Here is a 24348-nt window from a genome sequence, read left to right as displayed (position 1 = left end):
ATTCCTATATTATTTGACCTATAACATTTTTCCCATGTTATAATTGAAATAATCTACCAGTGGAACTGGTACTTTTTTAATTATCAAGGAAGACTTCTTAATGGTTTATAGGCAAAGCATTGAGAAATTTTAATGCCAGTGGAAATATTTATTGCAACAGAAACAGCTAATTTTGTCCAAACGTATTTGCAACAACTTAATTTTCTGTAACACAGATTTTTGTGTTGTTTTATAATTCTTGTTTTTCCTCATGAGAGATTTTACATCATTGCTTTTTCTTTTATTTTTCAAGCAATAATGCTTAAAAAAAATGGCACAAAAGTCTTGAGGGCTGAAATCTGGAAATTGCTGTATATTCAAAGTTTATAAGGAGAAAAAGATTATGATGATTGCTTTTGAGCTTAGAGTGGTTTGGATGTGAAAGGGTGGGTTTCATGTTGCGGTCACTTTATTTGATCAAGGTTAATTCAGCTGAGTGTCATTAACATGGTTTCCTTTGTTCATAAACTGTGAGTGTCAAAAAGCACACAAAAGCTGCTTATTAGATGATAGAGACCGCTGAGTGAAGGAATTTAGATGAGCTAAATCCACATTGCACTGCATGTACTTGCTTAAAACTTGAGGCGAGGCTTCACTAAAATAAACATCACAAATAATGGCTCGTGTCTGAATGGCTGCAAAGCAAACACCTAAAATATTCTCGACATAGCTGAAAAGCCAAACATGGTGACAAAAGGTTTTATCCAATGGGCTGAGATTATACAAGCAGAACATTAGAAAGTTAAATGTAGCTCTGTGGCCTTTGCTCTTCTCCTATTGAGGTTTTGTTTGTTTAAGAGCGTTAGATCCTGGAAGCTCTTCTGGTGCTCAAGAGGGAGAGGAGGCTGGGTGTCAGGGGGGATGTTCCAGCTCAAAAAACCAACCAGTCGCTTTTGTTATGTGACTTTTGGGTTGAGACAAAGAGGAGGATGAGGTTTCATGTTGTCTAGGTTTTCATTTCAGTAACTTGAAGTTATGAAACTTCTGCTTGGAACATTTCTTTTGACTTTAAATTTAAAATCATTTGAGTTTGAATTGGTGGTAAAAACAAAAAGTCAAAATATAATATTTGGAAATAAGGGTAAAAGCAAGAACAGTTAAAAAATGAAAATGTGCATGCTTATAAGACTGAAGTGTTGGAGAAATAAATAAATTAATTAATTTAAAACATTCATAGTCTTGAGTTTGTTGGGGGATTCTCTCAAAAAATGAGTAAGTTTGTGTGTATATATTGGGTGTCTTTCATAGATCCAAAAGTAGCTCAAAGTGTTTTTTGTCAAACCACAAACAATTTACATAAAATATGAATTCTAATGAGATTGTTCAAAAGTGTAATCTTAAAATAATGCATAAATATTGGTTAAAACAATAACAACAAAGAATGCATTACTATAACTTAATTTGATGACTTTAAAATAACACAATGATGATTAAAAAATAGACAAGACAGAATAAATATAATTTACAAGCTAAGATAAAAAGTCTCAAGCCAGGTTTTGATCTTTACAAAGCAACTGTAGAAATATGCAGCACTAACTTCTGATAATATAAGAGTAAAAATGAAGAAATGGCTCATAATCCAGTTACTCCCACCCACCCCAAACCTCTTCTATTGTGTGTGGAACAGCTGAGCAGGGCAGAGATTCCTCAGTGTGCCTCACCCACATTGTGCAATGAAGAGGGAAATGTCTTTACAGAATTTATTTAGTTGAGTTCTGTTTAGAGACCGTTTCCTGGGACACAAGAGTTGAAACAATATTCTACAGTTAGTATTTTGACTTTTTAAAAAAAGTACCAATATACTTTTAAAGAGTATATGATAAACTAGATGTTACATACATTAGGCATAGCTCACTGGAAAATCTGGAGGATCAATTCTATACTCTGTAAGGTCCTTCCCTGTTTTTGTAAGTAAGCAGCACAGTGGTTTCGCTTTCTCCCCCCTTTTCTTCAGTACCAAAAATACCTCTCCAGATGATGGTACATTTAAAAATATGTGCATGATGCAGACACTGGAAATGCTAATTACTCTGTCTGTAATTAAAGAATTATATATAAATATGAGCTGACTTTTGTCTAAACTCATGCATGTTGCCTCATTCAAATCTGGGCAGATTAAATCAACAGAGAGATCCTATTTCCTCATCAGAGCTATTTTAGAAGCATTGTGAAGTTTCAGGAATTTCTGGTTTGGACACTGTTAGTATTGTTTTCTAAATTTGTATGAGCATTTTGCTCCGACATGACAAAATGCTTATTTGTCAAATAAGCATTTTCTCTTTTGACATGACAAACTTAGTGTAACGTAGGCCAGCAAATACCGTCCCTTCTGCTTTTTCCAACAAAGAGCAGCTTCAGAGAAAAATCAACATTCGCATGCGTTTTGCTGAGGAGACTTGCACACCTCATCTCTCAGCAAACGCAGTGTGACTCCAGCGTATAACGGACAGCGACAGAAGAACCCAGCAGAACGGCAGCCAGCACTTACAGTGTAAGGGAGGAATAGGTTGCCCTCTGATCCATCAAACAGAAGACACGATGAATTACAGAGTTATTGCTCTCATTAGCTCAGGTTTAGCGTCATCTGGTGCTAAATCGGCTGGATCCAGTCGAGGTTTCCAAGACGTATGAAGGTAGAAAGGAAATCAACTATTTCAGGCTGTCACCGTAATGCAGTTTGTTTGTTTTTTTTTTTTACGAATGTCGTCTCACAGCTATTTTTACTTATAGCAAAGAGCTGGTTGCTGCAACAATCATGGTTTGCACATTTTTCATTGTTTTGACATAGTCAAATATGTCTCTCTAATATTTTTTCCGTTTTACTTTTTTTTTATTGTTTTTATTTTGCACCTAAATAGCTCTAAATAGCACCGCAGAATTTTAGCACATTGTCCAAGAAGCACACCTGTGCATTTGAAAGGTCAGATAACACAGAGAGCAAGAAGAGTTCAAGTATGTTTCAGTTTATGTGCTTCTAAGAATCCAGTTGTTGTTTTTTTTTGTTCTGTTACTGACGGGCTGAGTTTTTTTCCCAGTTGTTTGTGGTTAACTGTGAAGTGTATAAAGGATGTACAACTTCATTTCCAGGTTCTGCTTCTTTGACTTGTCGGGGCCTTTGAATGCTTCTGCCTTCGCATAAAACATTTAAAGACAAAGATCGATCTTTCTCATTCCTTAGAATTGTTTTCTCTACCCTTTTATAAAATAATTTCCATAACAGTATCTTTCCCTAATGCTGGTTAACCACTGCCACGCCACCACTCGGCTTGGATTTTTATGACAAGATAAAACATTGTGGTTTCCCCCTAAAATGATGACAAATCATGTACATGTTGCACACAGACACATCAAACAGATCATCTGCTGAACCTGCATGAAAATGCTCTGCAATTAGTTTGTGTTTTGGTTTGATGATCCTTTGTGCCCTGAGGCTGCTTGAATTACGAGATAAATTTGCCCGTCTCACTTCATCATACAATGCCAGTCTCTGGCAGCAGCTTTTCTAGGAATAATGCTGCAATAACTGGCACACAAAAAAGGATAGTTCTTCAAAATCTATTGGATCTCTTATCACAGAGAAAGAAAGAATCATAAATTCTTCACACATTTTTCAACAAATCTTCAAAGAAAAGGCTCATCAGGTCTATTTCAAGAAAACGTTTCGACTTTTACACAGAAAACACAATTCTGGTTGATATTTTTGCCATCGTACGTAGGAAAGCTAATTAAAGCAAATCTGTTTTCAGGGATTTCAAGCATAGTTTATACATTTTCATCAGAGTTTAGATCGACGTCATTCATTAGCCTGTTTGAACACTTAATAGTGTCCATGCAGGGTTAGAGGAGTTGATTTAAAGTTAACATACAGATGTTGTAACATCTTCAGGAATTAAACAAAGTTGAAAGGTTGAAACATAATGCACACGTGATTCCAACCACTGTGTCTAGTGCACCACTAGCCTCTCCTTGACTCCTCCAAACATACTGCTTATCATTGTTGCAAAATAACTGTCTTTTCTACAGGAGGCAGAGGCGCAAAAAGTGGGTATGCAGCGTATGCAACGCATAGGGGCGCAGCACCAGAGGGGGCGCCAAAACCCCGTCTGGAGAGGGCGACGCACCGATTATGTTTTCCCATACACTTCAGCGCGCCTCACACTCCTTCACCTCTCGCACATAACGAGGTAAATGTAGCGATTTTCACACTTCACGTATCTTCACCTCGGGGGGGGCGAAGATATTCAGGTGGATGTTGTCGCATCCACCTGAATAATGTGTAGTTGCGCCACTGACAGGAGGCATCTGAAGTTGTAGGGGTGTACTGAGATCTTTTTAGCTTATGATAACCTCACAAACTAAATCTTTGTGAAAATAGTGTTGTTTTGCTTAGATAAGGTGTAGAGAAATGCAGAAAAGGTCTGGAGGCCAGGAACCCTGGAAGACCGTGTCCAAGAGCCTCCTCACATGGGTCACCTGTTCTAGCTCTACACCAAACATCCCCTGAGACTTAATTTGGAGTAAAACAGGAAGCTGTTATTGGGTTGTTGATCTATTACACTGATAGGTTTAACTGTCAGTGTAAAAGGGTTGGGAAACTCACAGACGAGATACTAAACAAACTTGTATTGTGCAACAACAGTTGCCTAACAACACTGCAGTTGTAAGCAGTTTTGAGGTTTTGTATCTGTTAAATGAGAGGGACATTTCACAGTTTTATGAAATCTGGTCTGCCTCTAATACAAATCTTTAATCTCTCTGTGGAGACAGAAAAAATGGGTCACTTTCGCTGATTGTTTTGGCACTATAACCAGAAGAGCAACTTAAACATCGCAGTATTTACATGGCTCAAATTTACGTCGCTTATGCTACACTGATTCAGGATTTTTTCCTCAATTTTCAAAACCAAGAAACACCAACCTTACATTTGGTGATGTGTAATTGCTATGTCCAAAAATAAATAAAGTTTTCACCATTTTCCAAACTCCTCATATTATATCTGCTCAAAAGCCACCTGTCCGAGAGGCCCGGCAGGAGGCTGAAGGCCAAATCTCCAGCAACATGTCAGATTCTATGATTAACATTCCTGCCCGGCTCTCATTTAGCAGCTCTGTCAACAGGTGGACGCAGGGCAAGAGGCGGCTCTCAGACACAATAATTGGGGGGAATTCTGAGCGTGTCCTTCATCACTGCCAATAACGAGACAGGTGAAAGAAGGAGCAGAATATGTCGGTTTCTGTCTGTTTTCATCCCCTTTCCAAGATCTTCTCTGGTGAAGAGAGAGATGAAAGCACATGAAGTGTTTCCTTACATTAGAGGGATAAAATGAATTAAAGACTACAGGTGTCACAAATGGAGTGAAAAATGTGTAACTGGCGTCAGCTGACGTCCTTCTTCCTGTTAAGGGTACTTTTCACTTCTTTTTTTTTTCAAATGAGAAAAAAAAAAAAAAAAAACAGAGAAAAGAAGGAGATTTAATTTCTTTCCAAGGACCTGGGGTTAGAAAATCCTGTGAAAGCAACAGCTGTTGTTTCCTTTGCTCCAAACAAAGGCCGAGGACCCACTGGAAGCTGATATGCCAGTCAGAGACAGATGTAAAACGAAACGGCTGCAGAGAAATTAATCAGTTCTCAGATCCGTGATAATTTGCTCCTTTATGTAAAGCTACTCCAACAAGCACAGACATTTTTAGACCTTTTGGTCTCACCTCACAAGCAGAAGAAAAATGTGTATAATCAGACAAAGAACAGTTAATTTATTCAGCTCGGTGGCCAGCAGGGAGGCGAAAAACAAACGAGTAAAGAAAAGCACAGAAAACGTGGCACGAATACAACAAAGCTTCGTAAATTTGTGTTTTTGATGCAATTCGCAGCTAATAACTTAAAGGGAGGGGAGTAATTTATTCCCGAACCACACAGCATCATTTTCATTTAACAAATATATACAAACTTTATTTCCAACAATTTGTTTTGAAAATCTGGAAGTGATTGTCTGGCTCATAAATCCAGTGACACGTTGAGCAAGACCTTATGCTACTACAACTAGAGAAACTATCTTAAGACCGAATGTCGCTGTCAAAGTGTGGAGAGAAATAGCTTCACAGTGTGGATGATGTCATCTCAGAGTTGAAGCCACAAGTTGGTCTCTAATCCAAATATTTACATCTTTCTCTCTGCAAATCCAGTTCTGGGGTCTCATGTTTGACTGTTTTGCTAAATATTCACACGACTCCAAGTCAAACAGACATTCATAAATTCTCCACTGTGTTGTGTCATGGGTTTTAGTGTCAGGCTCTCCTCATACTAGCTGTTAGAAGTACGCATAAAAGTACAGGACTTATGCATAGTTACCATAATAATCAGCACTAAAAGAGTTCTGAATGCAGTAACTAAAATAACTGCAGCGTTATATCTGACTCTCCTTCTGCATATTTTATACGATCAAAGCCAAGGTTCGTTTTATGGGTACTGATTATTTTTTCAGGGGGAGCTTATCTAATAAATCAACAAAAAGTTGGGAATAATTGATAAGTGGAAAGGAAATGGTGCATGGTTTGATTAAAATCTTTTTTGTAAAGCATAAAGCCCAAACCAACTTTAAAGACTTCTAATAATCCTTTTCATGGAAACAAACTAATGTATGATTAAATTCTCCCTGTTTACTGGCTCAGATCACAGCATCTGCTTCCCGTATTTACTTTTGATGCTCCTGCTTCAGACCAATAAACAGGCTGAATGTTCTCACGTGTATTGTGGTGACAGATTTTGGTTCGCTTTGAGTTTTCTCTGTGTGAAAAACAACCAAACACCCCCCCAAAAAAAAAAAGTTACACGTTAGCAAACTAATCAACTGCTTTGGACTAGAGGTGAGAAAAATGTCCTCACAGAATATTTGCTAATAAAGAGAAGCCCATTCTGGATGACTTGATGGTGTTTCTGCAGAATTTTAGGTCAGTAAAAGTTTGATCTACATTATCAGATTAAAACTCATTCTTGCCTTTTTAGACTTGTAATGTTTTGTGCATACTTGGAAAATCTAAGTATGCTAGAGGCTTTTTCTCTTACTTGTTGTTCAAAGCATTTGTGGAGTTGTGTACAAAGGCCCTATCAGCATAATTTCCTTGGTTTGTGCATGTTCTTTTGCTCTGTTACTTTTGCTGACAAAAACAACCCTCCCACCACCTTGCCAGAACTGCAGCCTGTTCACTTTCACTCCTGATTGTCCCCTCCCCCCTGCGCATACATGCAAGCACACAAATCCTGTTTCCAGCTCCAGACATTACGAACTCCCAGTTTTACGGCCCGCCCTCCCGTGCTGTTTTTACACTGTCCTTAACGTGTCATATAAGCGGATCAAGAAAGGACTCGCTCAACTTTGTGTCTTCACTAAACAGGCTCATGAACTGGATTTTTTATCTTTGGGCAGAAAGAAGAGTAAACAGGATGGTGCAAAAATAAATAAACCTGACTTTTACTTCTAGATTATGATCTCCATCAGTTATACTATCTTTTTTTTTGCATAGTTCAGTTGTTTAGTCTTGTCCTATTCTCTCACTATGTATCGCCACATTGTTTACAACAAACCAGTGCTGGAAAAGTGGGGCACCTATTTATGTTTATATTCTTTCAGGTATGAGTCCCAAAGACCAGTGAAGTTTGATTGTTTTCAGAATCACAAGAATGAGGAACTGCAGAAGAAGTGGAACGTCTCTGTTCTGCGTTTTCTGTTTTCTTGTTCATGGATTCAATCTCGCTCCCTAAAACAATGCAGATGCGTCTGAAAGCCTTCCTGCTCCATTGTAAAGCGAAGCACAAAGAGAGCTTTATTCCTGACCCTGAATCACCAATTGCTTTGCTAAACTACACAATTGTGTGTGCGGCTATTGGTGCCTAAACTGGATTATTCATTGTGGGTTCAAGTCATGTCAGCTCAGTGTATTAGAAATTCATCACATGTAGAGATGTATGGATTAACATATGTAACACAGAGACAGAGCTGGTGTGGGGAAGAGATTTAAAGACAAAACAGGTAGCTTTTTGCTGCCTGTTTTTTGTGCTTAGCAATTACTGGAGAAATAAAATAAATTGGCATTTTATTATGAAGCATTAGCAACAAGAAAAAAAAAAGGAAACGCCTAAAAAAAAAAAAAACACCCATTTTTTGTTTGTTTATGTTGTATTTTCTGCTTTTTAAATCAAGTGATTGCTTCCTGTTCCAAACTGCACTCAGCACTTCTTTTACAGCCACTTGTTGGACTTCAAACGCAGATGTCCTCTGCCCTGAACCCCTTTCAGCAGAGGAGTGAAGAGCGGCATGCCGGAGGCTTTTGCATGTGTTTGCTCTGGGGATTTCACTTGAAGATGTTTACAAATGCCTCTGCAGGAAGCTCAGCACAAAAAGAGATCTAAAAAGCAGTGTTTAGAAGGTCACACTGAGCCTATATGGATCATTTACTAATCTGGTGAGAACACAAAAACCCTACTGGACAGCATATGTATATAAACTGAACTGGACCAAGACCCTTTATGAAGATGTGTATTATTTCAGCAGGTTTTGTTTTATATGCTGTCCAAATAAATGCATCACTCACAAAAACCCAATGGTTTCAACGTTTTAAGAATTATGGCAATAAAAATGAAGATGTGAATACTGCAGCTACACCAAAACAACCGCATCGACACCATGTGCTCTTGGGAATGGTGCAAAAACAAACTCTAGATATAGTAAACAAACTGATAAACAATGGCAGTGCATCTTTTTCATCAAACTTTAAAGATGTCTTCTCAAAGTTAGTCAGAATACTTCTCATAATTTTGCATGAAATAGTACAAAGAAATAAACTAATGATGTGACTAATTTCTCCATGTTTCCTGCTAGCTCAAAATTTGCTTCTTGTATTTCCATTTGATGGACATACCTCAGACCAATAAAGAGAATGACTGTTCCCAGTGTGGCTTGTGGTAACAGATTTTGGTTCGCTGGGGGTTTTCTCTGTGTGTGAAGAACACAAAAACTAAGCTGATTCAGACCAAAGACCAAAAATGGCCTTGCAGAACATTCATGAGCAAACAACATTATAAAGACCAAGAAATAAGAGTGAAAGTTGTTGAGAAGTTTATGCTCAATCCGTTTTTAAAACCTACCAAGACTAAAACTATCCCCATAAGCCAACAGGTTGAGTAGAGGGAGCCAAGAGGTCCATGTACTGTAGCTCTGGAGGAGTTCTGGTTGAATGAGACCCAACCTGAACTTCATCAAAATGTGAAGGTAAACTAACATTGGACAACAACCTGAACACAACATCTCTAAGATGACATTTGTTAGTGGCAGCATCATGCTGAGGGGATAGCTGATAAAATATGGTGAAGTTTGAAGTTGAAATCCTAAAAACCTGAAGGGTTATGAACACTTAAATAAAGACTTAAAGTAAAAGTACGATGAGAGACACAACCAGTAATCAGTGTTGTGATCCTGGCTCTTCTGTTAACTTTTAGGGCTTCTGTTTGTACTCAGGTTAACAAAGCGTCTTGAGCTAAACAACATATTTATGACCTACAGTCTGTACCAGGGCAGTTCTGTGTGAAGCTCCACTACCGCCTGCGCTCTGCTGAAAGCAGAAGAGAACATAAAAGAGGAAATGAATGCGTGAGGGATGAATACGTGGCCCTGGGGGTCAGTTTAATGGAGTGAGACCTCCAGCCCCTATTGACTTCCACAGCTAAACTATTAACTCCTCACAATTCCCATGCTTTGGCCTCATTATTCATTTTCAGGGAGAGAACTTTTTTTCTGTTTAAATTATTAGCTTTGCTTTCATTTTAATGCTTGCACAAAAATAATTAGGAGTTATTTTTGGTTGTAGAGTGAAAAGTACAGAAAGTACAGAAGTACATAAATACATAAATGTACTTTCAAGCTTTCCCATTAAAGCTAAGATTGATGCACACAAGACAGTTTTCATTGATATTTTTCCAATATATTGTTTTTTTGTATACTACTTGTACTTCCATGTACATTTACTGTAATCCAAACATCGCTGCACATTTGTAAGTGCAATTTGTTGCTTTGCATCATATTGTTGTGGAAACTAAGATGATTTTTTTCTGAAAGACTAGAACATGAGCTCCTTAAAAATTCATGTGGCCTGTTGAGATGTCCGGTTAGCTAAGAATCCCACTGACTTGGCTGCATGAGTGTGTGGGTGTGTTTGTGAGGAGGGGGGTGTTATCAATAACAAGAGAGATGGGTATGTTTCTTTAAGACAATCCTATAAATGGTGGCCCGGTCACCGCCTCCTCACCGGAGGGGGCTGGATGCAGTTTGAGTTTTCCTTGGTGGGTCAAGTGAACCATTGAAGTTTGAATGGGCTGCCATGGCAGATTACTCTGCACAGCTGTCCCCCTACCGTGGAAATTAAGTTATGCCCCGTGTCAGCAAGTTTTGTGTTTTCTCTGCCCATCCCCCCCTTCCCTTTGCCTCTATACTCCTCTTCCTTAAATAGTTGAGGCCCCCACAAAGGTGCACATATATAGAAAAGGCCTTCAGAGGTGTGGGTAATCATGGGAGAAAAATTCTGATTAGTTATCTTGGTATGAAACTGACCTGCATTCCTCCACAAAGAAACACACTTCCTGTTGCAAATCAGTGCATGTGCATACGCATCAAGTCTACACGTAAAAAAAAAACAAAAGCCCCACTTTTAAATCAGAGGGCGGCCCGAACTTTTTGTGTCTGTGCTTCTTGGACAGCATCCTGCTGCACTTGTGGCCCCTGCCTCATGTTTTGTTTATTTGTGGGGGAAGTTGTTTGTGTTGTGGTCACAGTGAAAGACAAACACTCCAGCTCTTCCAGCGATGTGTGAACATGCTGAGGACCTCCCCCTACAAAAGCCTGTGAGGCAGCCGGACCTAAGGGCTGTTACAAGCTGAAGGAGATGCAAGAGCTGCTAGAGCTAAAAGCAAACAGAATACATTTTGTTTCCCACAGGTTGAGTTCGGCCCTTTTGTAATTTACTTCAAAAAGTCAAGACCTTCTGACCCTCTTAAGATGTCAGAAATGTGCTTTCAAGAAGACGCTTTAATGCTTGAACTACTGTTTGCAGAGCAAGATCTGAATATTCACCAGCATTACCAGTTTACAGACTGTGAAAGTATTTGCCCTCTTACGTATTTCTTGTGTTTGCTTTACATCAAACTGCTTTAATATCAGAAAAAAGCAACTCGGCTGAATAAAAGAACAGTTTTTCAATTATTATTTTAGATATGTAAAGGGGATTTAGCTGTCAAGAACATAGTGGCCTCTATGTTAAAAAAGTTACTGCCCACATTATTAAATGATGAATTAAGTTTTACCAAACACTTTTGTGCCTCCAGTTTACTGGCCAGGCCCAAACTGATCACTGCTTGACCTATAAAATCAAGAAACTACTTAAAAAGAACCTATATAACAACATGAAGTAGACTACAAGATCTTAAAGACCAATGCACCATTCCGAAATTCATTAGGTCAAAGACAAGATAAGAAATAAATTCAATCTGGAAAGCTTTACTCCAGTGAACTCCAATTAGAGCCAATGGAGAAAACATGGATTAGTGGTGAACCTGTCCAATCAGGGCTGTTCTACCAAAAATAATATCAACAAATCATTGAAGATGTCACTAAATATTTCAGAATAATATCACTGCAGCCTTCACTTGCCTCAGTCAGGATCGTTGTTCATAAATCAATGATAAGAGAGTCTTTGCCACAAAGGCATAAGGCTAAACACAACATAGAGGCCTCTCCAAGATCTCCCAAACAGAAATCGAAAATTAAAACAAAGCTATAAATGTAAAATAGTGAGTGCAACAAGCAGTAACTGAATAACATGCTATACCAAACATACAAAAGAGTAGAACATCAAAAGTGATGCACATTCTTCAGAAACATGTAGGAACTTGATGTTCCACAAAATGCATTTCTTCGCCTCACATTCTGACCCACATAATGCATTCTTTAACGTCCCAAGATGCATTGCAAGACAGAAAACGGTGCGTCTAAGTTTCATGTCACTTCAACCTTGAAACATACATAACATAAATATGTTTAATATTTGTTTTGTTTTTTTTAAACCCTGACCAAGTTCTTTAACCATTTTTAACAGCTTGGCACAAAATTGGCAACAAAATAGAAGATTCTATGTACAACTTAGATTGCTTATTTACTTTATTCAGCAAGAGATATTTAAATGTGAGATGAATTATTCTGAAGACAAAATGTGTGAGGGGTGTCTTCGAGTCTACTGTCACTCCCACCTTTGATGTGCAGCTAGATCTTTAGCAATCTCAACCAGGGCCCCAGGAAGGGAAAAACAACAATGACAACAGCACTGTTACCAGGTGCAGCTTCCAATTAACTACAGCAACGTTGAATAGTGTCTCAAAACATTTGTCTGCAAGACATTAAAATACAGGAACTGTAAATACTATGTTACATGTATGTCAGATTCAATATGCTGCTCAGTGAGACTATGGTAGCCAATGCATGAAGTCAAATGAAAGCATTTCTTCACAGATAGGTTGCAAATACTTCATTTTGGTCATTTTCAAGTTATTGTTGATGTTAACTGGGCTGGACTGGTGACCTGTTTAGAGTTCGTCCTAATCCAGCTGCTCGTTGACCGCTGGGGAAAGGTGCAAGATTCCTGGAAACATAAACAGAGTTAAACCAAGTATAAAGAAATTATTTTGGGCTTTATATTGTCAGGTTTCGTTTGTTATATTTCTGACATCAAGACAGATATTTGTTCATTATTCCATTTCACCTTTAAGATACTGCTTACAAAACGGTTTGTCAAAGGCTAAATTTTAAACAAATAAAAATTCATAGAAAATCTAACTTAAATTCTCTCAGCAACATATAAATGTTATTCTCTTCTTCATTTAGCTTCCCATACTTCTTTTCTCTTATATTGTCATTTTGATTTTTTCCAATCCTACACGAGTAACAGAACCAGTATGCAACACTTTGTGATCCTCCCTTTATCAGACTCAGCAGCAACATTTAAAACAGTGAGTGTATCAAATGGCTGCCACAAACAGTCAGGTAGCAGAGCGTTGTGGTCGTGACAGTAGGATTAGTGCGGAAGGTTTTCTTTCAGGACCTGAGGAGTCGTGCTGTAGCTTGAGTAACTGGATTACAGGCCCTTTTTCTCATTTCAAAGGGTTGTGAACCCAACAGAGGTCTTGCATGATGGAATCAAAGTGGCAGCTGAAATAGTAGGGAGAGAAACAGCAAGGGTTTCTTAAAAGACCCCCTGACATAGGCAAGCGGAGTTAAGGAAAAAGATCCAAAATCAATCATTTTTGCGCTTTTGTATTGGCGCTGGTGTCTTGCTGTATTAAATAATTAGTGAACATTACTAGAGCCAGTCTGTGGAGAAAAAAAAAAAAGCATGATTTGGGGGTGTTATACATTTCATAACAAAACAACATTTAAACTATAGAGAAAATAAAACTGATAAAAGCAGAAGACTGACTTTTAATCTGAATATGAACATCAACACGTTACAGCAGGGGTACGAAGGGTAGTCGTGGCGGAGCCCTTTCCATGGAGTTCCCTGTGGTAACTTAAGGGGGATTAATTCCAAATCCTTTCAGTGAACTTTCCATCTCAGTGCCTCCTCCTACATCTCAGCCATTTCAACTGTCCAGCCACTTCTCCATCACTTTCTGCTGCACAAGGCCAAAACAAACGCCTGTGAGAAATATCGTCAGCGTACATTAGCATTAAAGTTCACAGTAAGATTTGAAAAGGAAAGCTTTATGCCTACAGTTTATCGATGTAGAGGGGAAGTTCAGGATTTCTGAAGGATGGGTCTTTTAAAACATTATAAGTTGTTCATTTCTTATCTGCGGAAGATAAGAATTCTGCTGATATTGCATCCGGATATCTGTTTAGTCTGCAGCAACACTTTAATAAACCTAGTAGGTTTGTGAATCCCAGCGTGGCAGCGTGATAGGATGTCCGGACATGGCTTTACAACATGTAAAGACATGCAAAATCAAAGCCGGGTCAGCTGACGTGCATAGTAAACAGAGGTCACCAACTCTCTACAGATTGACTAGCTACAGAACTCCAAACTCTACGCAGTCTTCAGTTTACTTTAAGACCAACCATCTTCACATACATCACCAAGTCCAATGCAAAGCGCGGTGTACATCAGGGCACCACCAGACTTTAAAGCGGTGGAGTTATGAATCAGGCCTTTCAATCTGAAATCCAGTGGATAGATCTGGGTTTTATACAAAGGATCAAAGTGGAAGGCATGTAGTTGACTTTTTTTTTTTTTGTAATATGTTACATTATCTAATACCTAATGTAATTGCACAGGGAGATACAGAAACTTAATTGAATGTGTTATGTTACATTACTCAACCAGGAAAGAAGTGATAAGTAGTTATTTGCTTAGAAAGGCAGAAAAAATAAATACAGATCTTCTGATCTGTATTTGCTTAGGAAGGATGGCAGATCTGAAGCATTCCCGGTTGGTTCGGAGCACAGCACCTTTGTAAACATTGTGCTGTGATAAGCTCGGGGTGAAGGGGTGAAGTGATCTGCATGGGGTGAAGTGTGGGCCGTTTTGTTCGGGAGGCCAAGGAGACAGAGCTTGGAAGTGAACTGAGCTCAGTGAAGCACAGTTGATGGCGGAGATACCTTACACATGCTCAAAGAGCTGGAACACAAACAGCCACAGTTTGTAAATCGAACCCAAAACCACCACACATACACATGCGCGCACACACACGCGAGAGCACACACACCATCTGCAATCCCCTCTGCGCTCGAGGAGGAAGAGAGCCCATGTTGTCATTTACAGTGTTTAAAGTTCATTCTTGATTTTTAAACTTCAAATGCTGTTTTTTTTTTCTTCTTGTTGTTGTGAGAGCACAAAACTAGGAGACAAACTACAACCCAGAATTTACACCAATTAAATTTTAGGACAAGCAGGCAAGTTTTGTGAGATTTTTGGCACTTCATTCTTCTATTCACACATTGTGCATTATTGCAGCCTAATCAACACCCGCTGTGCCTTTCCTAAGTGCTGAAACTGCCTGAACAAATGCGAGAAGCAAAAAGAAAGACAAGGAGGGGGAAGAGAAGGAGGAGGAGGGGAAGACAAGCTGGGCTGCAGAGCTATTCTCCTCCCTGGAAAGCTTCAGGCACGGTGGATCGCATTACCGACGCTGCAGGAAACTGACAAGGTATTTCATTTAGAAGTCGCTGCATTTGCAGTTGACAACAAAACGGGCATGGAGTTTTAGTAGCTTGCAATCTATTTATAAAACAAAACTATGTAGAGAAAAGAAAAATGTTCTATTATGTTTTTTTTAGAACAAATTTGCTGAATATTTCTAGTTTTTGGAGTTCCGAATCACATTAAGGAAACACGGGTAGGAAAATGCTCCCTTCCCAAGCCTGTCACACATTTTTCCCCACTTCTTTTCTTCCAGCGAGGGCCCGAGCAGATCGTTCCCACATGCTTCCCCACCGCTCGGCTCTCCAGAGGTGTCAAGCCGGCCTGAAAGAATGAAGTGCCTCCCCATTGTGCTACCCAACTATTATGTGCTTAACATTTCCATGACAAAGATGCCACTCGACTTCTCCATCCATTCAGCTGGAGGGCCCTTGTCCCCAGCGCTAATAAAACATTTTGCAGCACATCATGGATGTAAAGCACCGACCGAAAGAGACAATTCTGCAACATCCTCCGTTTTTCTCCTATTATTTATTTATTTATTTGCAAATACTCAGAAATCAAATGAATTCAAATGCTATATAAATTTCCCAGTGAAAGATAACTGTTTGCAGAAATTTGTGTGAGTAAAGAAAATCGAGGCAAAGTTTTTAGCTGTCATTGACTTTCAGTGAAGAGCTGAGTGGTTGGTGGCTGTAGAGGGGGGTTTGTTGATTTATGGCGACAGTTGTTTTTGACAAAAGGCAGCTAAATCAAGACATTGCAGGTCATTAGGCTATCAGTCAGCAGGGGGAAACTTCAACGAGTGTGTACCAATGTAGTTACAGAAACAAAGGTTGGGGATAATCTTGGCAACATTTTAAAAAAGGCGAAAAGTCTTTAAAAATTTTAAGAAACAACACAAGGCTCTCTGACAAAGCTTTTCATCAGTTTTGTCAAATTATTGTATTTTATTTGATTAAAATAGAGCATATTAGCTGAGCAATACTACAGCTTTCAACAAAAGCCATGATTACTAACAAAAAGTGACCTCTTCTCTTATCTTTAGCCATCATGTAAAGTTTTATGAGCAAAAAAAAAACATTCCACACTGATTTACATTACTGTCATTCAGTAGGCATAAAAATGGTTGCTAATGCAACGTGATCAGAAGTGCACATTAAAAAAAAAACCCTCTTAAGTGCTTGGAATACACCCTCTCCAAAATGTTCAGCCTTGCTCATTAAAGCTAATTAGATTTTTTTGTTTGTTTATTGCATCCAAAGCATCAGTTTATAAATATCTACGACTGAGTCAAAACTTTACAAAACTCCATGAATCATCTGGTTTAACACTGTCAAATGAAGCAATGTGGCACAAATAGACAAACAACTCACAGTCGCAAATTTTATCTTCAAGTTTCCTTTATGCCTTCGGGGGAAAAGGATATCATTAAGGCAATAATACAGTGGATTTAGACATTTGCTTTTTAATCTAGACTTTACACCATGAATAAATCATCTCATAGCCTAAAACATAGAGGATTTTCTGAACAAATGGCAAAGAAAATCTATATTAGCTATACACGTATTTACAGTGCATTTACACCATTTTCAGTCAAAATAAATTCCCTTTAAAGCTGAAATTCTCAGTCTTTATACACATGCTGGCTGTTTGGAGGCATGTAATAAATTACTGTTTCACTTTTACTCCTGATCTTATTTACAAGTTACATTAAATATTTGTAAATCAGGTATCAGTGGTGCCAAATGGCAACTGCCTTGTCATATACAAAAATAGTTCATACTTTACAGCTAAGGAGAAATATTGGCAGTGCACAGCTGATTAAAACAGGATGACAATCAGAGTCTGTGACCGGAAAAAGTAGGCAATCCTGTTTAGCTTATCTCATAAGCAAAGCATCTGCAGTGGTGTCAGATCTTTCTGATCCTTTTTTTGTTGTTGTTGTTGAGGATTATCCCGTTATGATGACGAAGAGAACTCTGTTCAGTTTGTCAGGCTTTTACTATAGCAGGTCAATGAGTGACGAAAGTTTTGATTGCCTTTTTATCGGAACAATAGAAAACCCTTAGATTAAAGGAGGGGCGACAGACCCAAAATAGAAGCCAGCAGGGTCAGACCCCAGCGGCCCGCAGCCGGGAGAGAGGCTCTGCTCCACGGTTCCACTGTACCGTCCGGGTTGTCATCACCGTCCTCCTCGTCGACCCATCGTCCGCTGCCGTATTCTCTGTCTGGGTCTGGATTGTCGAAGCACAGCATCTTCATGCTGCTCTTAACGAACTCACAGATGGTCCTCTCCGGCCCGTCGCACATGCACGTCTCCAGCTTCTGACCCTTGGGGATTTTACGCATGTTCGCGATCACGTTCCGGCAGGCGTTCGTGCAGATCGCGCCGTTAAAAAGTTTCCCGCAGTGGTGCAAGTAGTCCTGCATGGCGGAGCTGCACTGCGCGTCCCTCCCGCACTGCAGCCGGGCTTCTGTACAGCCCGTGCTGGTAGTCCTCGGCAGGCACGGCTCGATGGCCCGCTTGGTGCGTGCGCATCTCAGGTCTTCGCCGCAGCTGCAGTCCTCCAGAGCCGGGCCGCTTTTGGTCAAGTTGAGCTGAACTAACGAGGAGATGCAGTGGCTGGGACACCTCTTCTTAGCCCCGCTCAGCACGGGCTCGCAGGCCTGGACGTAGTGGTCATATGCGTAGTTGCAACCGGGCTCGTTTTTACAATTTAGGATGGCTTGCCAGCAGATCAGCTGCCGACCGTGGTGCGGGGAAGCCACGGAGAAGTAGCCAAACATCAGAAGCACGCAGCCAAGAGGCCAAACAGCTCTGCAGATACCATGCATTGAAAGATTGGAGTATGCCATTATTATGGCTGCTTGACTCGGCCAGACTCAAAGCAGTGTCATAAGTCCATCCATTGATAGTGTCCAATCTGGAGAAGTGTTATTTACTCCGGGCCAGATGGTGCGTTATCGGGCCCGTGTGTGGGCGTTCAGTGGGTTGCCACGGTGCCGTGTAATCCCGTCTCCAGAAACCCGTCAGCGCTGATCCACTTGAGCCGGATTCCTGCGCGAACCGTCCGCTATCCGTACATGATTGGGCGTGAAAAATTTAACAAATGAACAACTTAATCAGAAACTCAGACGCACCGAGAGAGAGAGAGAGAGAGAGAGAAAAAAGTTCCCCCCAAAAAGTGGGAGAGTTCTCATTACATCGAAGAGGAACAACTGCCTCCACTGCAGCGGGTCTCCGTTGTGCGGATCTCCAGGAACCGGAGAGAGAAGCCGGACAAGCCCCGAGTGCGCTGGATCATTAAGCGCTACTTGTTGGGGGGACTGGAAACAAACAGTACGAGGGGGGAAACAACAACTCTTGTGGGTCTTAAAGTGGTCCTACGCTCCCTACCCCTTTGAGCATTTGTCTTTGGCTTTCTCAGCCCCCCTCGCCATGCATTTGTGAAGTGCGCCTCATTGGTTGGCAACTTGTTGAGGGTTTGTACGTAATAATGGGCGGGAGTTTATGGTGGGAGGAGGTCGAGCCTTGAGAAAACACTCCATGAGGAGAGGATGAATGCGCCTGAGTGTAGATTGAGTGGTGGGAACATTGCTCCTAATTATGTGGAGACATTATTGCGAAAGCTTTTATCTGCTCACTGGACTAACTGCAATAAAACTGAGAACCCTTAAGTCATAAGATGAGATTAGTTGGAATAGAACATAGGCTTATTTTTTTAAGTTATTATCTGTACTTTATTTTCCCAGTTTTCCCATAATACTCAACAGGCTTCCAGTTTTATTTGCACTTTGGCGATCAGCGGGAATAGCAAGCAGCAGTTACCCTTTTTATATCAGAAAAACAACAATCTTAATATTTTATTACATGAAACAATGTAATGTAATGTAATGATGTAAGAATACCTTCTTGATTATACTGTGAACAATTATTAAACTCTCTTCACAATTTGTTATAACTACATATTTCAGTAAATTTTAATTAGTTTTTTTATGTTAAAGATCAACTCAGTAGTTTTTAAGTGGAAGGTCATTGTTGCATGGTTTCAGCATATTTGATTAAGGATTTCTTGTCGTTCTGATAAATGATGCATCATTTGTTGGTTTTCTAAGATACATATGATGTGACCTCAAGGCTGAATCATTATCTATCTTACCAACAGAAATGTGGAATTTGCTAAACAACTAAAACTCTAATAAGCGCTTGCTTTGTAACAAGAGATAATCATGCTATCCCATAATCGAGGGATAAAATAAAGAGTGAATTTGTGTTAATGGTGGACGACATGTAATGCTGTGGGTCTGTTTCTGTTCTAAATCATCTAGAATTAATGGCATCCTGTGAACTTTACGGAAAAATCTGGTGAACTCCAACAGTAAATTCAAAATCCCTCACCACTGGATCTTTTTAGTAAATTACCATTGTTAAAAAAAACAAAAAAAAAAAAAAAACTTTTTTCCATGATTGTAGTCTAAATGTTTTAGCAAACCTGTAGGGTTATCTGAAACCCTAGAACTGTGGACGATTTAGCCAATTTATTACTATGTTTTTTTCAGATTCTGCATTGAAGTGCTTATTTATGTTGAGACATCTTCACCTTGGTGAGATTTAAAATAGCCAATAAATGGGTACAGTATAGGTTAGGAGGAGTCCAGATGTGGACTACGTTTTCTTTTTAGTAAAGTTCTACATAAAATTTGAGAAAACATTTTCACACTATAATATCCTCTAAAGATCACAGACCATCACTCAGATGGCAGGCTTTATAATATTAGATTCAACCCCAGAATTTCACAATTGCACAGATGATGAACTGTGCAGCATTCTCACTAATTTAATCATCAAAATCCCATTATCTCCTCCTCAGTTGAGCAGTTGAGGGGAAATTAATTGAGATATAATGGAGCAGTCACCAATCATCATCCCGTATAATCTGTCATTACAATTTACGTTATGCTAGTTATTGCACCAGAGAATTGGCTGTCAGATGTTAAGCTGTAAGCTGATTCAGAGATGATTGTTTCAGCTGCAATTTCTCGATGCAGAAGTCATCCCGTTTTTATATCTTGAGATTACTGCATTGTTTTTCATTTGCACTGCCAGAAGAAATATTGGACTTTTTATCTTTAAAATAAATTTCCCTCATCTTAATCGCAGTCAAGATGCCACAACACAGCAGCACATTGATACTGGTAGCAGCATTAAACCTTTTCATGTCATTCATTTTTCCAATGAATCAACCCATTGATTCCAAAAACTTAACTTGGTTTAATGTCATTTTCTCTGCACCGAACATAGTACATCTAAAATAGATGTAAACTTTGCACATAAAGAGATGAAAGTCTTGATGCAAACAATCAGTTCACGTCTGACTGGAAAAGAAATTTAAAAGTGCTCTATCCACAGAAAAACATCTGTTATAACAGATAATACACAAGACAATATACATCCTTTTGGGTTCTCCACATAAGTGACAAGATAAGATTTTACCAATATATTTGGGAAAAAAAAGAATCTTTTTTTTTTCCTTTGGCTTTTACAATTTAATTACAGTGATGTCATTAACAGAGTAAAAAAGAAAATTTCATGGTGGTGAGGATAACTGGTCTTCCAATACTTTTTGGTTTGCTTTTGTTAGAAAACCATATATATGAGAACACATAAAACCTAAGAATAAAACTAACTAATAGTAAAACCATCAAACATTCTTCCACTTGGTTTTCTTGTTCTTAAACACGGTACCAAATAAAACATTTATTACAATTTTCTGGTTAGTGTGTTCATTCTTGAGCTATTTTTTTCTCTTATGTATACAACTTGACAGATTTCCACAAATCCTCTATACAAGTATTTCACTCTGTTTGACCAATGGTCCTTAAGTAAAGAGAAGACAAAAAATATATATATATATATTCAAGTTTTCCAAATATTTCTGCTAAATAATAAATTGTGTTTGGACTTTTCAAATATTAGCTAATTCTGAGCAAAGGTCAGCAACATGGACAGAAACCTAAACTCATGCAGATAGATTTTAAATGCCAAAAAAAAAAAAAAAAACAAAAAAAAAAAAACTTATTTTCCAGGCTTGAAGATGTGTGCCTGGTTAAAGAAGTGACTTTAGATCACTTCTGTACATTCCATACTTTTGCTTGTATGTTTTCTCTGGGCAACAAAAAGGGCAAGTTAAAGAGGAGACAGTGTTTGTGTTTAAAAATTAGGGCTTTGCAGCTTTTCTTCCACAAGAACTCAGATATCTACTTGGACCTCCTCATCAAAATGACACCATGGTGTGTGTGTGTGTGTGCATGCGCGCTCATATGTGGGTGTGAGTAAACTGATAGCCCACATGTTGACACATGAGCGAGAGGAGACCGCTTAGCTCTCGAGGCTTGATGTGGATGGGGGAGTCAAGGGATGAGAGCAACGGGGGCACAAAGGCTGTTTGTATTTCAAACAGAATTCTGATCTCAGGAATGTACCTTTAGGCCACAGCCGTGAGCTTCCCACTGCAAACAATGCACTCAATGTCAGTTACGGCTGGCTAACACAGACGCTGCTGGGGCTATTCCAAGCTCCCAACTCGTCCAAAATGATGGATACAGGAAACTCAATACCTCGGGTGTTCATCCTCACTTTTCCCTGCAGCACATAGAGGGAAACACTTTGAGTGCTGACAAAGGACTTGCAAACACCCTCATCTTTTTTTTTATTTTTTTATTTTTATTTTTTTATGGTTTTACTATAAATTTACGGTAAAACATAAATTTATTTTTTTAACTAGTCATTAATGGTTTTAAAATTTTGAAAGGATTTAAAAGAACAAACTAGTCTTGCATCAGCTGTAAGAAAAGGAAAAAGAAAAGAAGAGAAAAGAAACGTTTTTCATCCTGCAGACTTTCATAAGGGAAACTAGAGCGAGATTAAATCATCTAACTCTTTCGTCTGAGCAGCTGTGTGTGCAAACCAGATGTGTTGCACAGAAAGCTGAATGCTTTTACACTGAGGGATCAATTAAACCAGAATTCTTCCCGCAACAGTCCAATTAAGCGATAAACAAAATAAAATTAAAAACAAGCTTTGCTGATTCTCAAAACATTCAAATTAGACTGACTACGTCTAATTAATGCGTAAAATGCAGCCCAGCTGCCAGTGCTAATTAAGTAAAATGAATGATGACAGAAATAATAGAGAGTTATTTGTGAATCAGCTGTGTACATATTGACATTGTTTGGCAAATATACTAAGTATATTCAGATTGTTTCTTTTTTTTCACCCAGTCCTTAAGACAAAAGTATTCTATTTATACATTAAAAAAAATACACACCAGCTAAAAACAGACAGTTTTATATAATGAACAATAAATACCATTGCAGATGAGTTAAAAAAATAAAAATAAAAAATCAGCAGAAATAAAATGTTTCCAGCTTCAATCCAGTACTGGGTATTCTCTCATGCAAACACACAACAGACCCATTTCAAACTACCAGGTGAAGATAATGCAGTTTAATGTTTTTATGTCTGGTTCTCTTCACTATTTTGACTGAATGACCACTCTGGCAATTGCCTGACCACACTGTTGCTCTGCTGTTTCACCAACCCTGGAACTATCAGTATTTTTCTAAACACAGGACACACCAACAATTATTTTCATTTTATTTCTTTGTGGATTTGAAAACTGGCTCAAAGCTTTTCTGCTCTGCTACATTTTATCTTCTATTTAGGGATTTAGGTTGATGACTTGATGCACTCTGATGAGTTTCCTTTGGTAGAAAACTTTAACCAATCTGAACTTGACTATTATTTGATTGAATTAACTTTTTCTTTTAGCAAAATGCCTATGAAATCGAAACTATATAAATAAATGAATTGAATTTGAAGATAGACAAAGAAATAGCAGATGTAGTTTGACACACTGTCATGTATTTGAAGAAAAAACTATTCATGCTGCTAACTTAAAAATGACAAGAACTCTCTGTGTCCTTCAAACGTGAAGATTTCTTCAGTTGTCGAGTGAACCGAATCCCAGCAGAACAGAGAAGTTGAAATGCGCCCATGCTGTTCTGTCAGAAAAAGGAAATATCGGAACACAGGAAATGAGTTGGCAGGAATTATCCATTCAAATTGCTTCCTCTTTGGGATTTCAGACACATGATAATGGCCAGTGATAAGTTATTTGGAACACAACCAAACAAGATTAAGATTTCATTTCCTTCCTGATGTCTGCCCTATTAATTTGCCTCCATTTCATTTGTCCTCTTCCGGGGGATTTGTCTTGATTTGTTCGGTTTGGAACTCCAGAGTGACGCACAAGTGATTAAAACCTTAATACTTGGCAGCAAATGGCAGAAATCTGTAACTATACAGCCTGTTTTTAACATTTGTAGCAAGTTGCAAAAGCCGTGAACTGTTTGTTGAACAGTGCTAAGCTGGGATTTTCCCTGCAGACTTGAACATCAACAACACATGCTCTCTTTTCCTAAAATTAACACTCAGATAGCTATAGCCAGTGGTGGGAAGTAACGAAGTACAAGTACTTTGTTACTGTACTTAAGTACAGTTTTCGTGTATCTGTACTTTACTTAAGTAGATTTAATGTTGGGTACTTTCTACTTTTACTCCACTACATTTTACAGTAAGTATCTGTACTTTCTACTTCACTACATTTCTAGAGAACTGTCGCGTTACTCGTTACATCCAAGTCGAGTTGCTCTTTTTTTCCATTAAAATGTGAAGTTCAGGGTCTTAAGGTGGCGCCGTAAAATCCAAGCAATAACGTGACTTAGTGTCTGTTGTCACCCATCATCTCCACCTTTACTCGCACACGGAGCTCCAGACATGCGCAGTGGTTTCCTCTGAGCGGGAGAAGATGTCTAACTAATCGATAATAGCTGCATGGCGACATGTAAAACCAGCAGCACTTCGCTTTCACAGACGGTGGGACTTTGTCCAACTTTTAGCGTCACTTGGAAGGAAAGCTTAAAGAAAGGTAAGATCTGTGGACGTGATGCTAGCAAAGCTAGCTGTACAGAGACATATGTTGCATCTGCGATGAAAAAAAGTTGTCACTCAT

At 38.9% G+C, this 24348-nt stretch overlaps 1 protein-coding gene and 1 long non-coding RNA gene across 2 annotated transcripts in view; both read right to left on the bottom strand.

The window, feature by feature from the left end:
• LOC107836853 (uncharacterized) overlaps positions 1-21911 on the bottom strand; it is a 44690-nt gene extending 22779 nt beyond the window's left edge. The window contains exon 1 of the long non-coding RNA XR_001662821.1: positions 21758-21911. This is a non-coding gene — a long non-coding RNA (uncharacterized LOC107836853). The remainder of the gene's footprint in view (positions 1-21757) is intronic.
• gas1a (growth arrest-specific 1a) lies at positions 16653-19052 on the bottom strand. The gene has a single exon (XM_007557881.2). The coding sequence runs from the start codon at positions 18128-18130 to the stop codon at positions 17345-17347; it is 786 nt and encodes a 261-aa protein (XP_007557943.1). The 5' UTR covers positions 18131-19052; the 3' UTR covers positions 16653-17344.
• Positions 21912-24348: the final 2437 nt, after the last annotated feature.

Source organism: Poecilia formosa, unplaced genomic scaffold, assembly GCF_000485575.1.
Source record: "Poecilia formosa unplaced genomic scaffold, Poecilia_formosa-5.1.2 Scaffold92, whole genome shotgun sequence".
NCBI classification, from domain to species: Eukaryota; Metazoa; Chordata; class Actinopteri; order Cyprinodontiformes; family Poeciliidae; genus Poecilia; species Poecilia formosa.
This window is presented reverse-complemented; position numbering and strand designations above follow the sequence as displayed.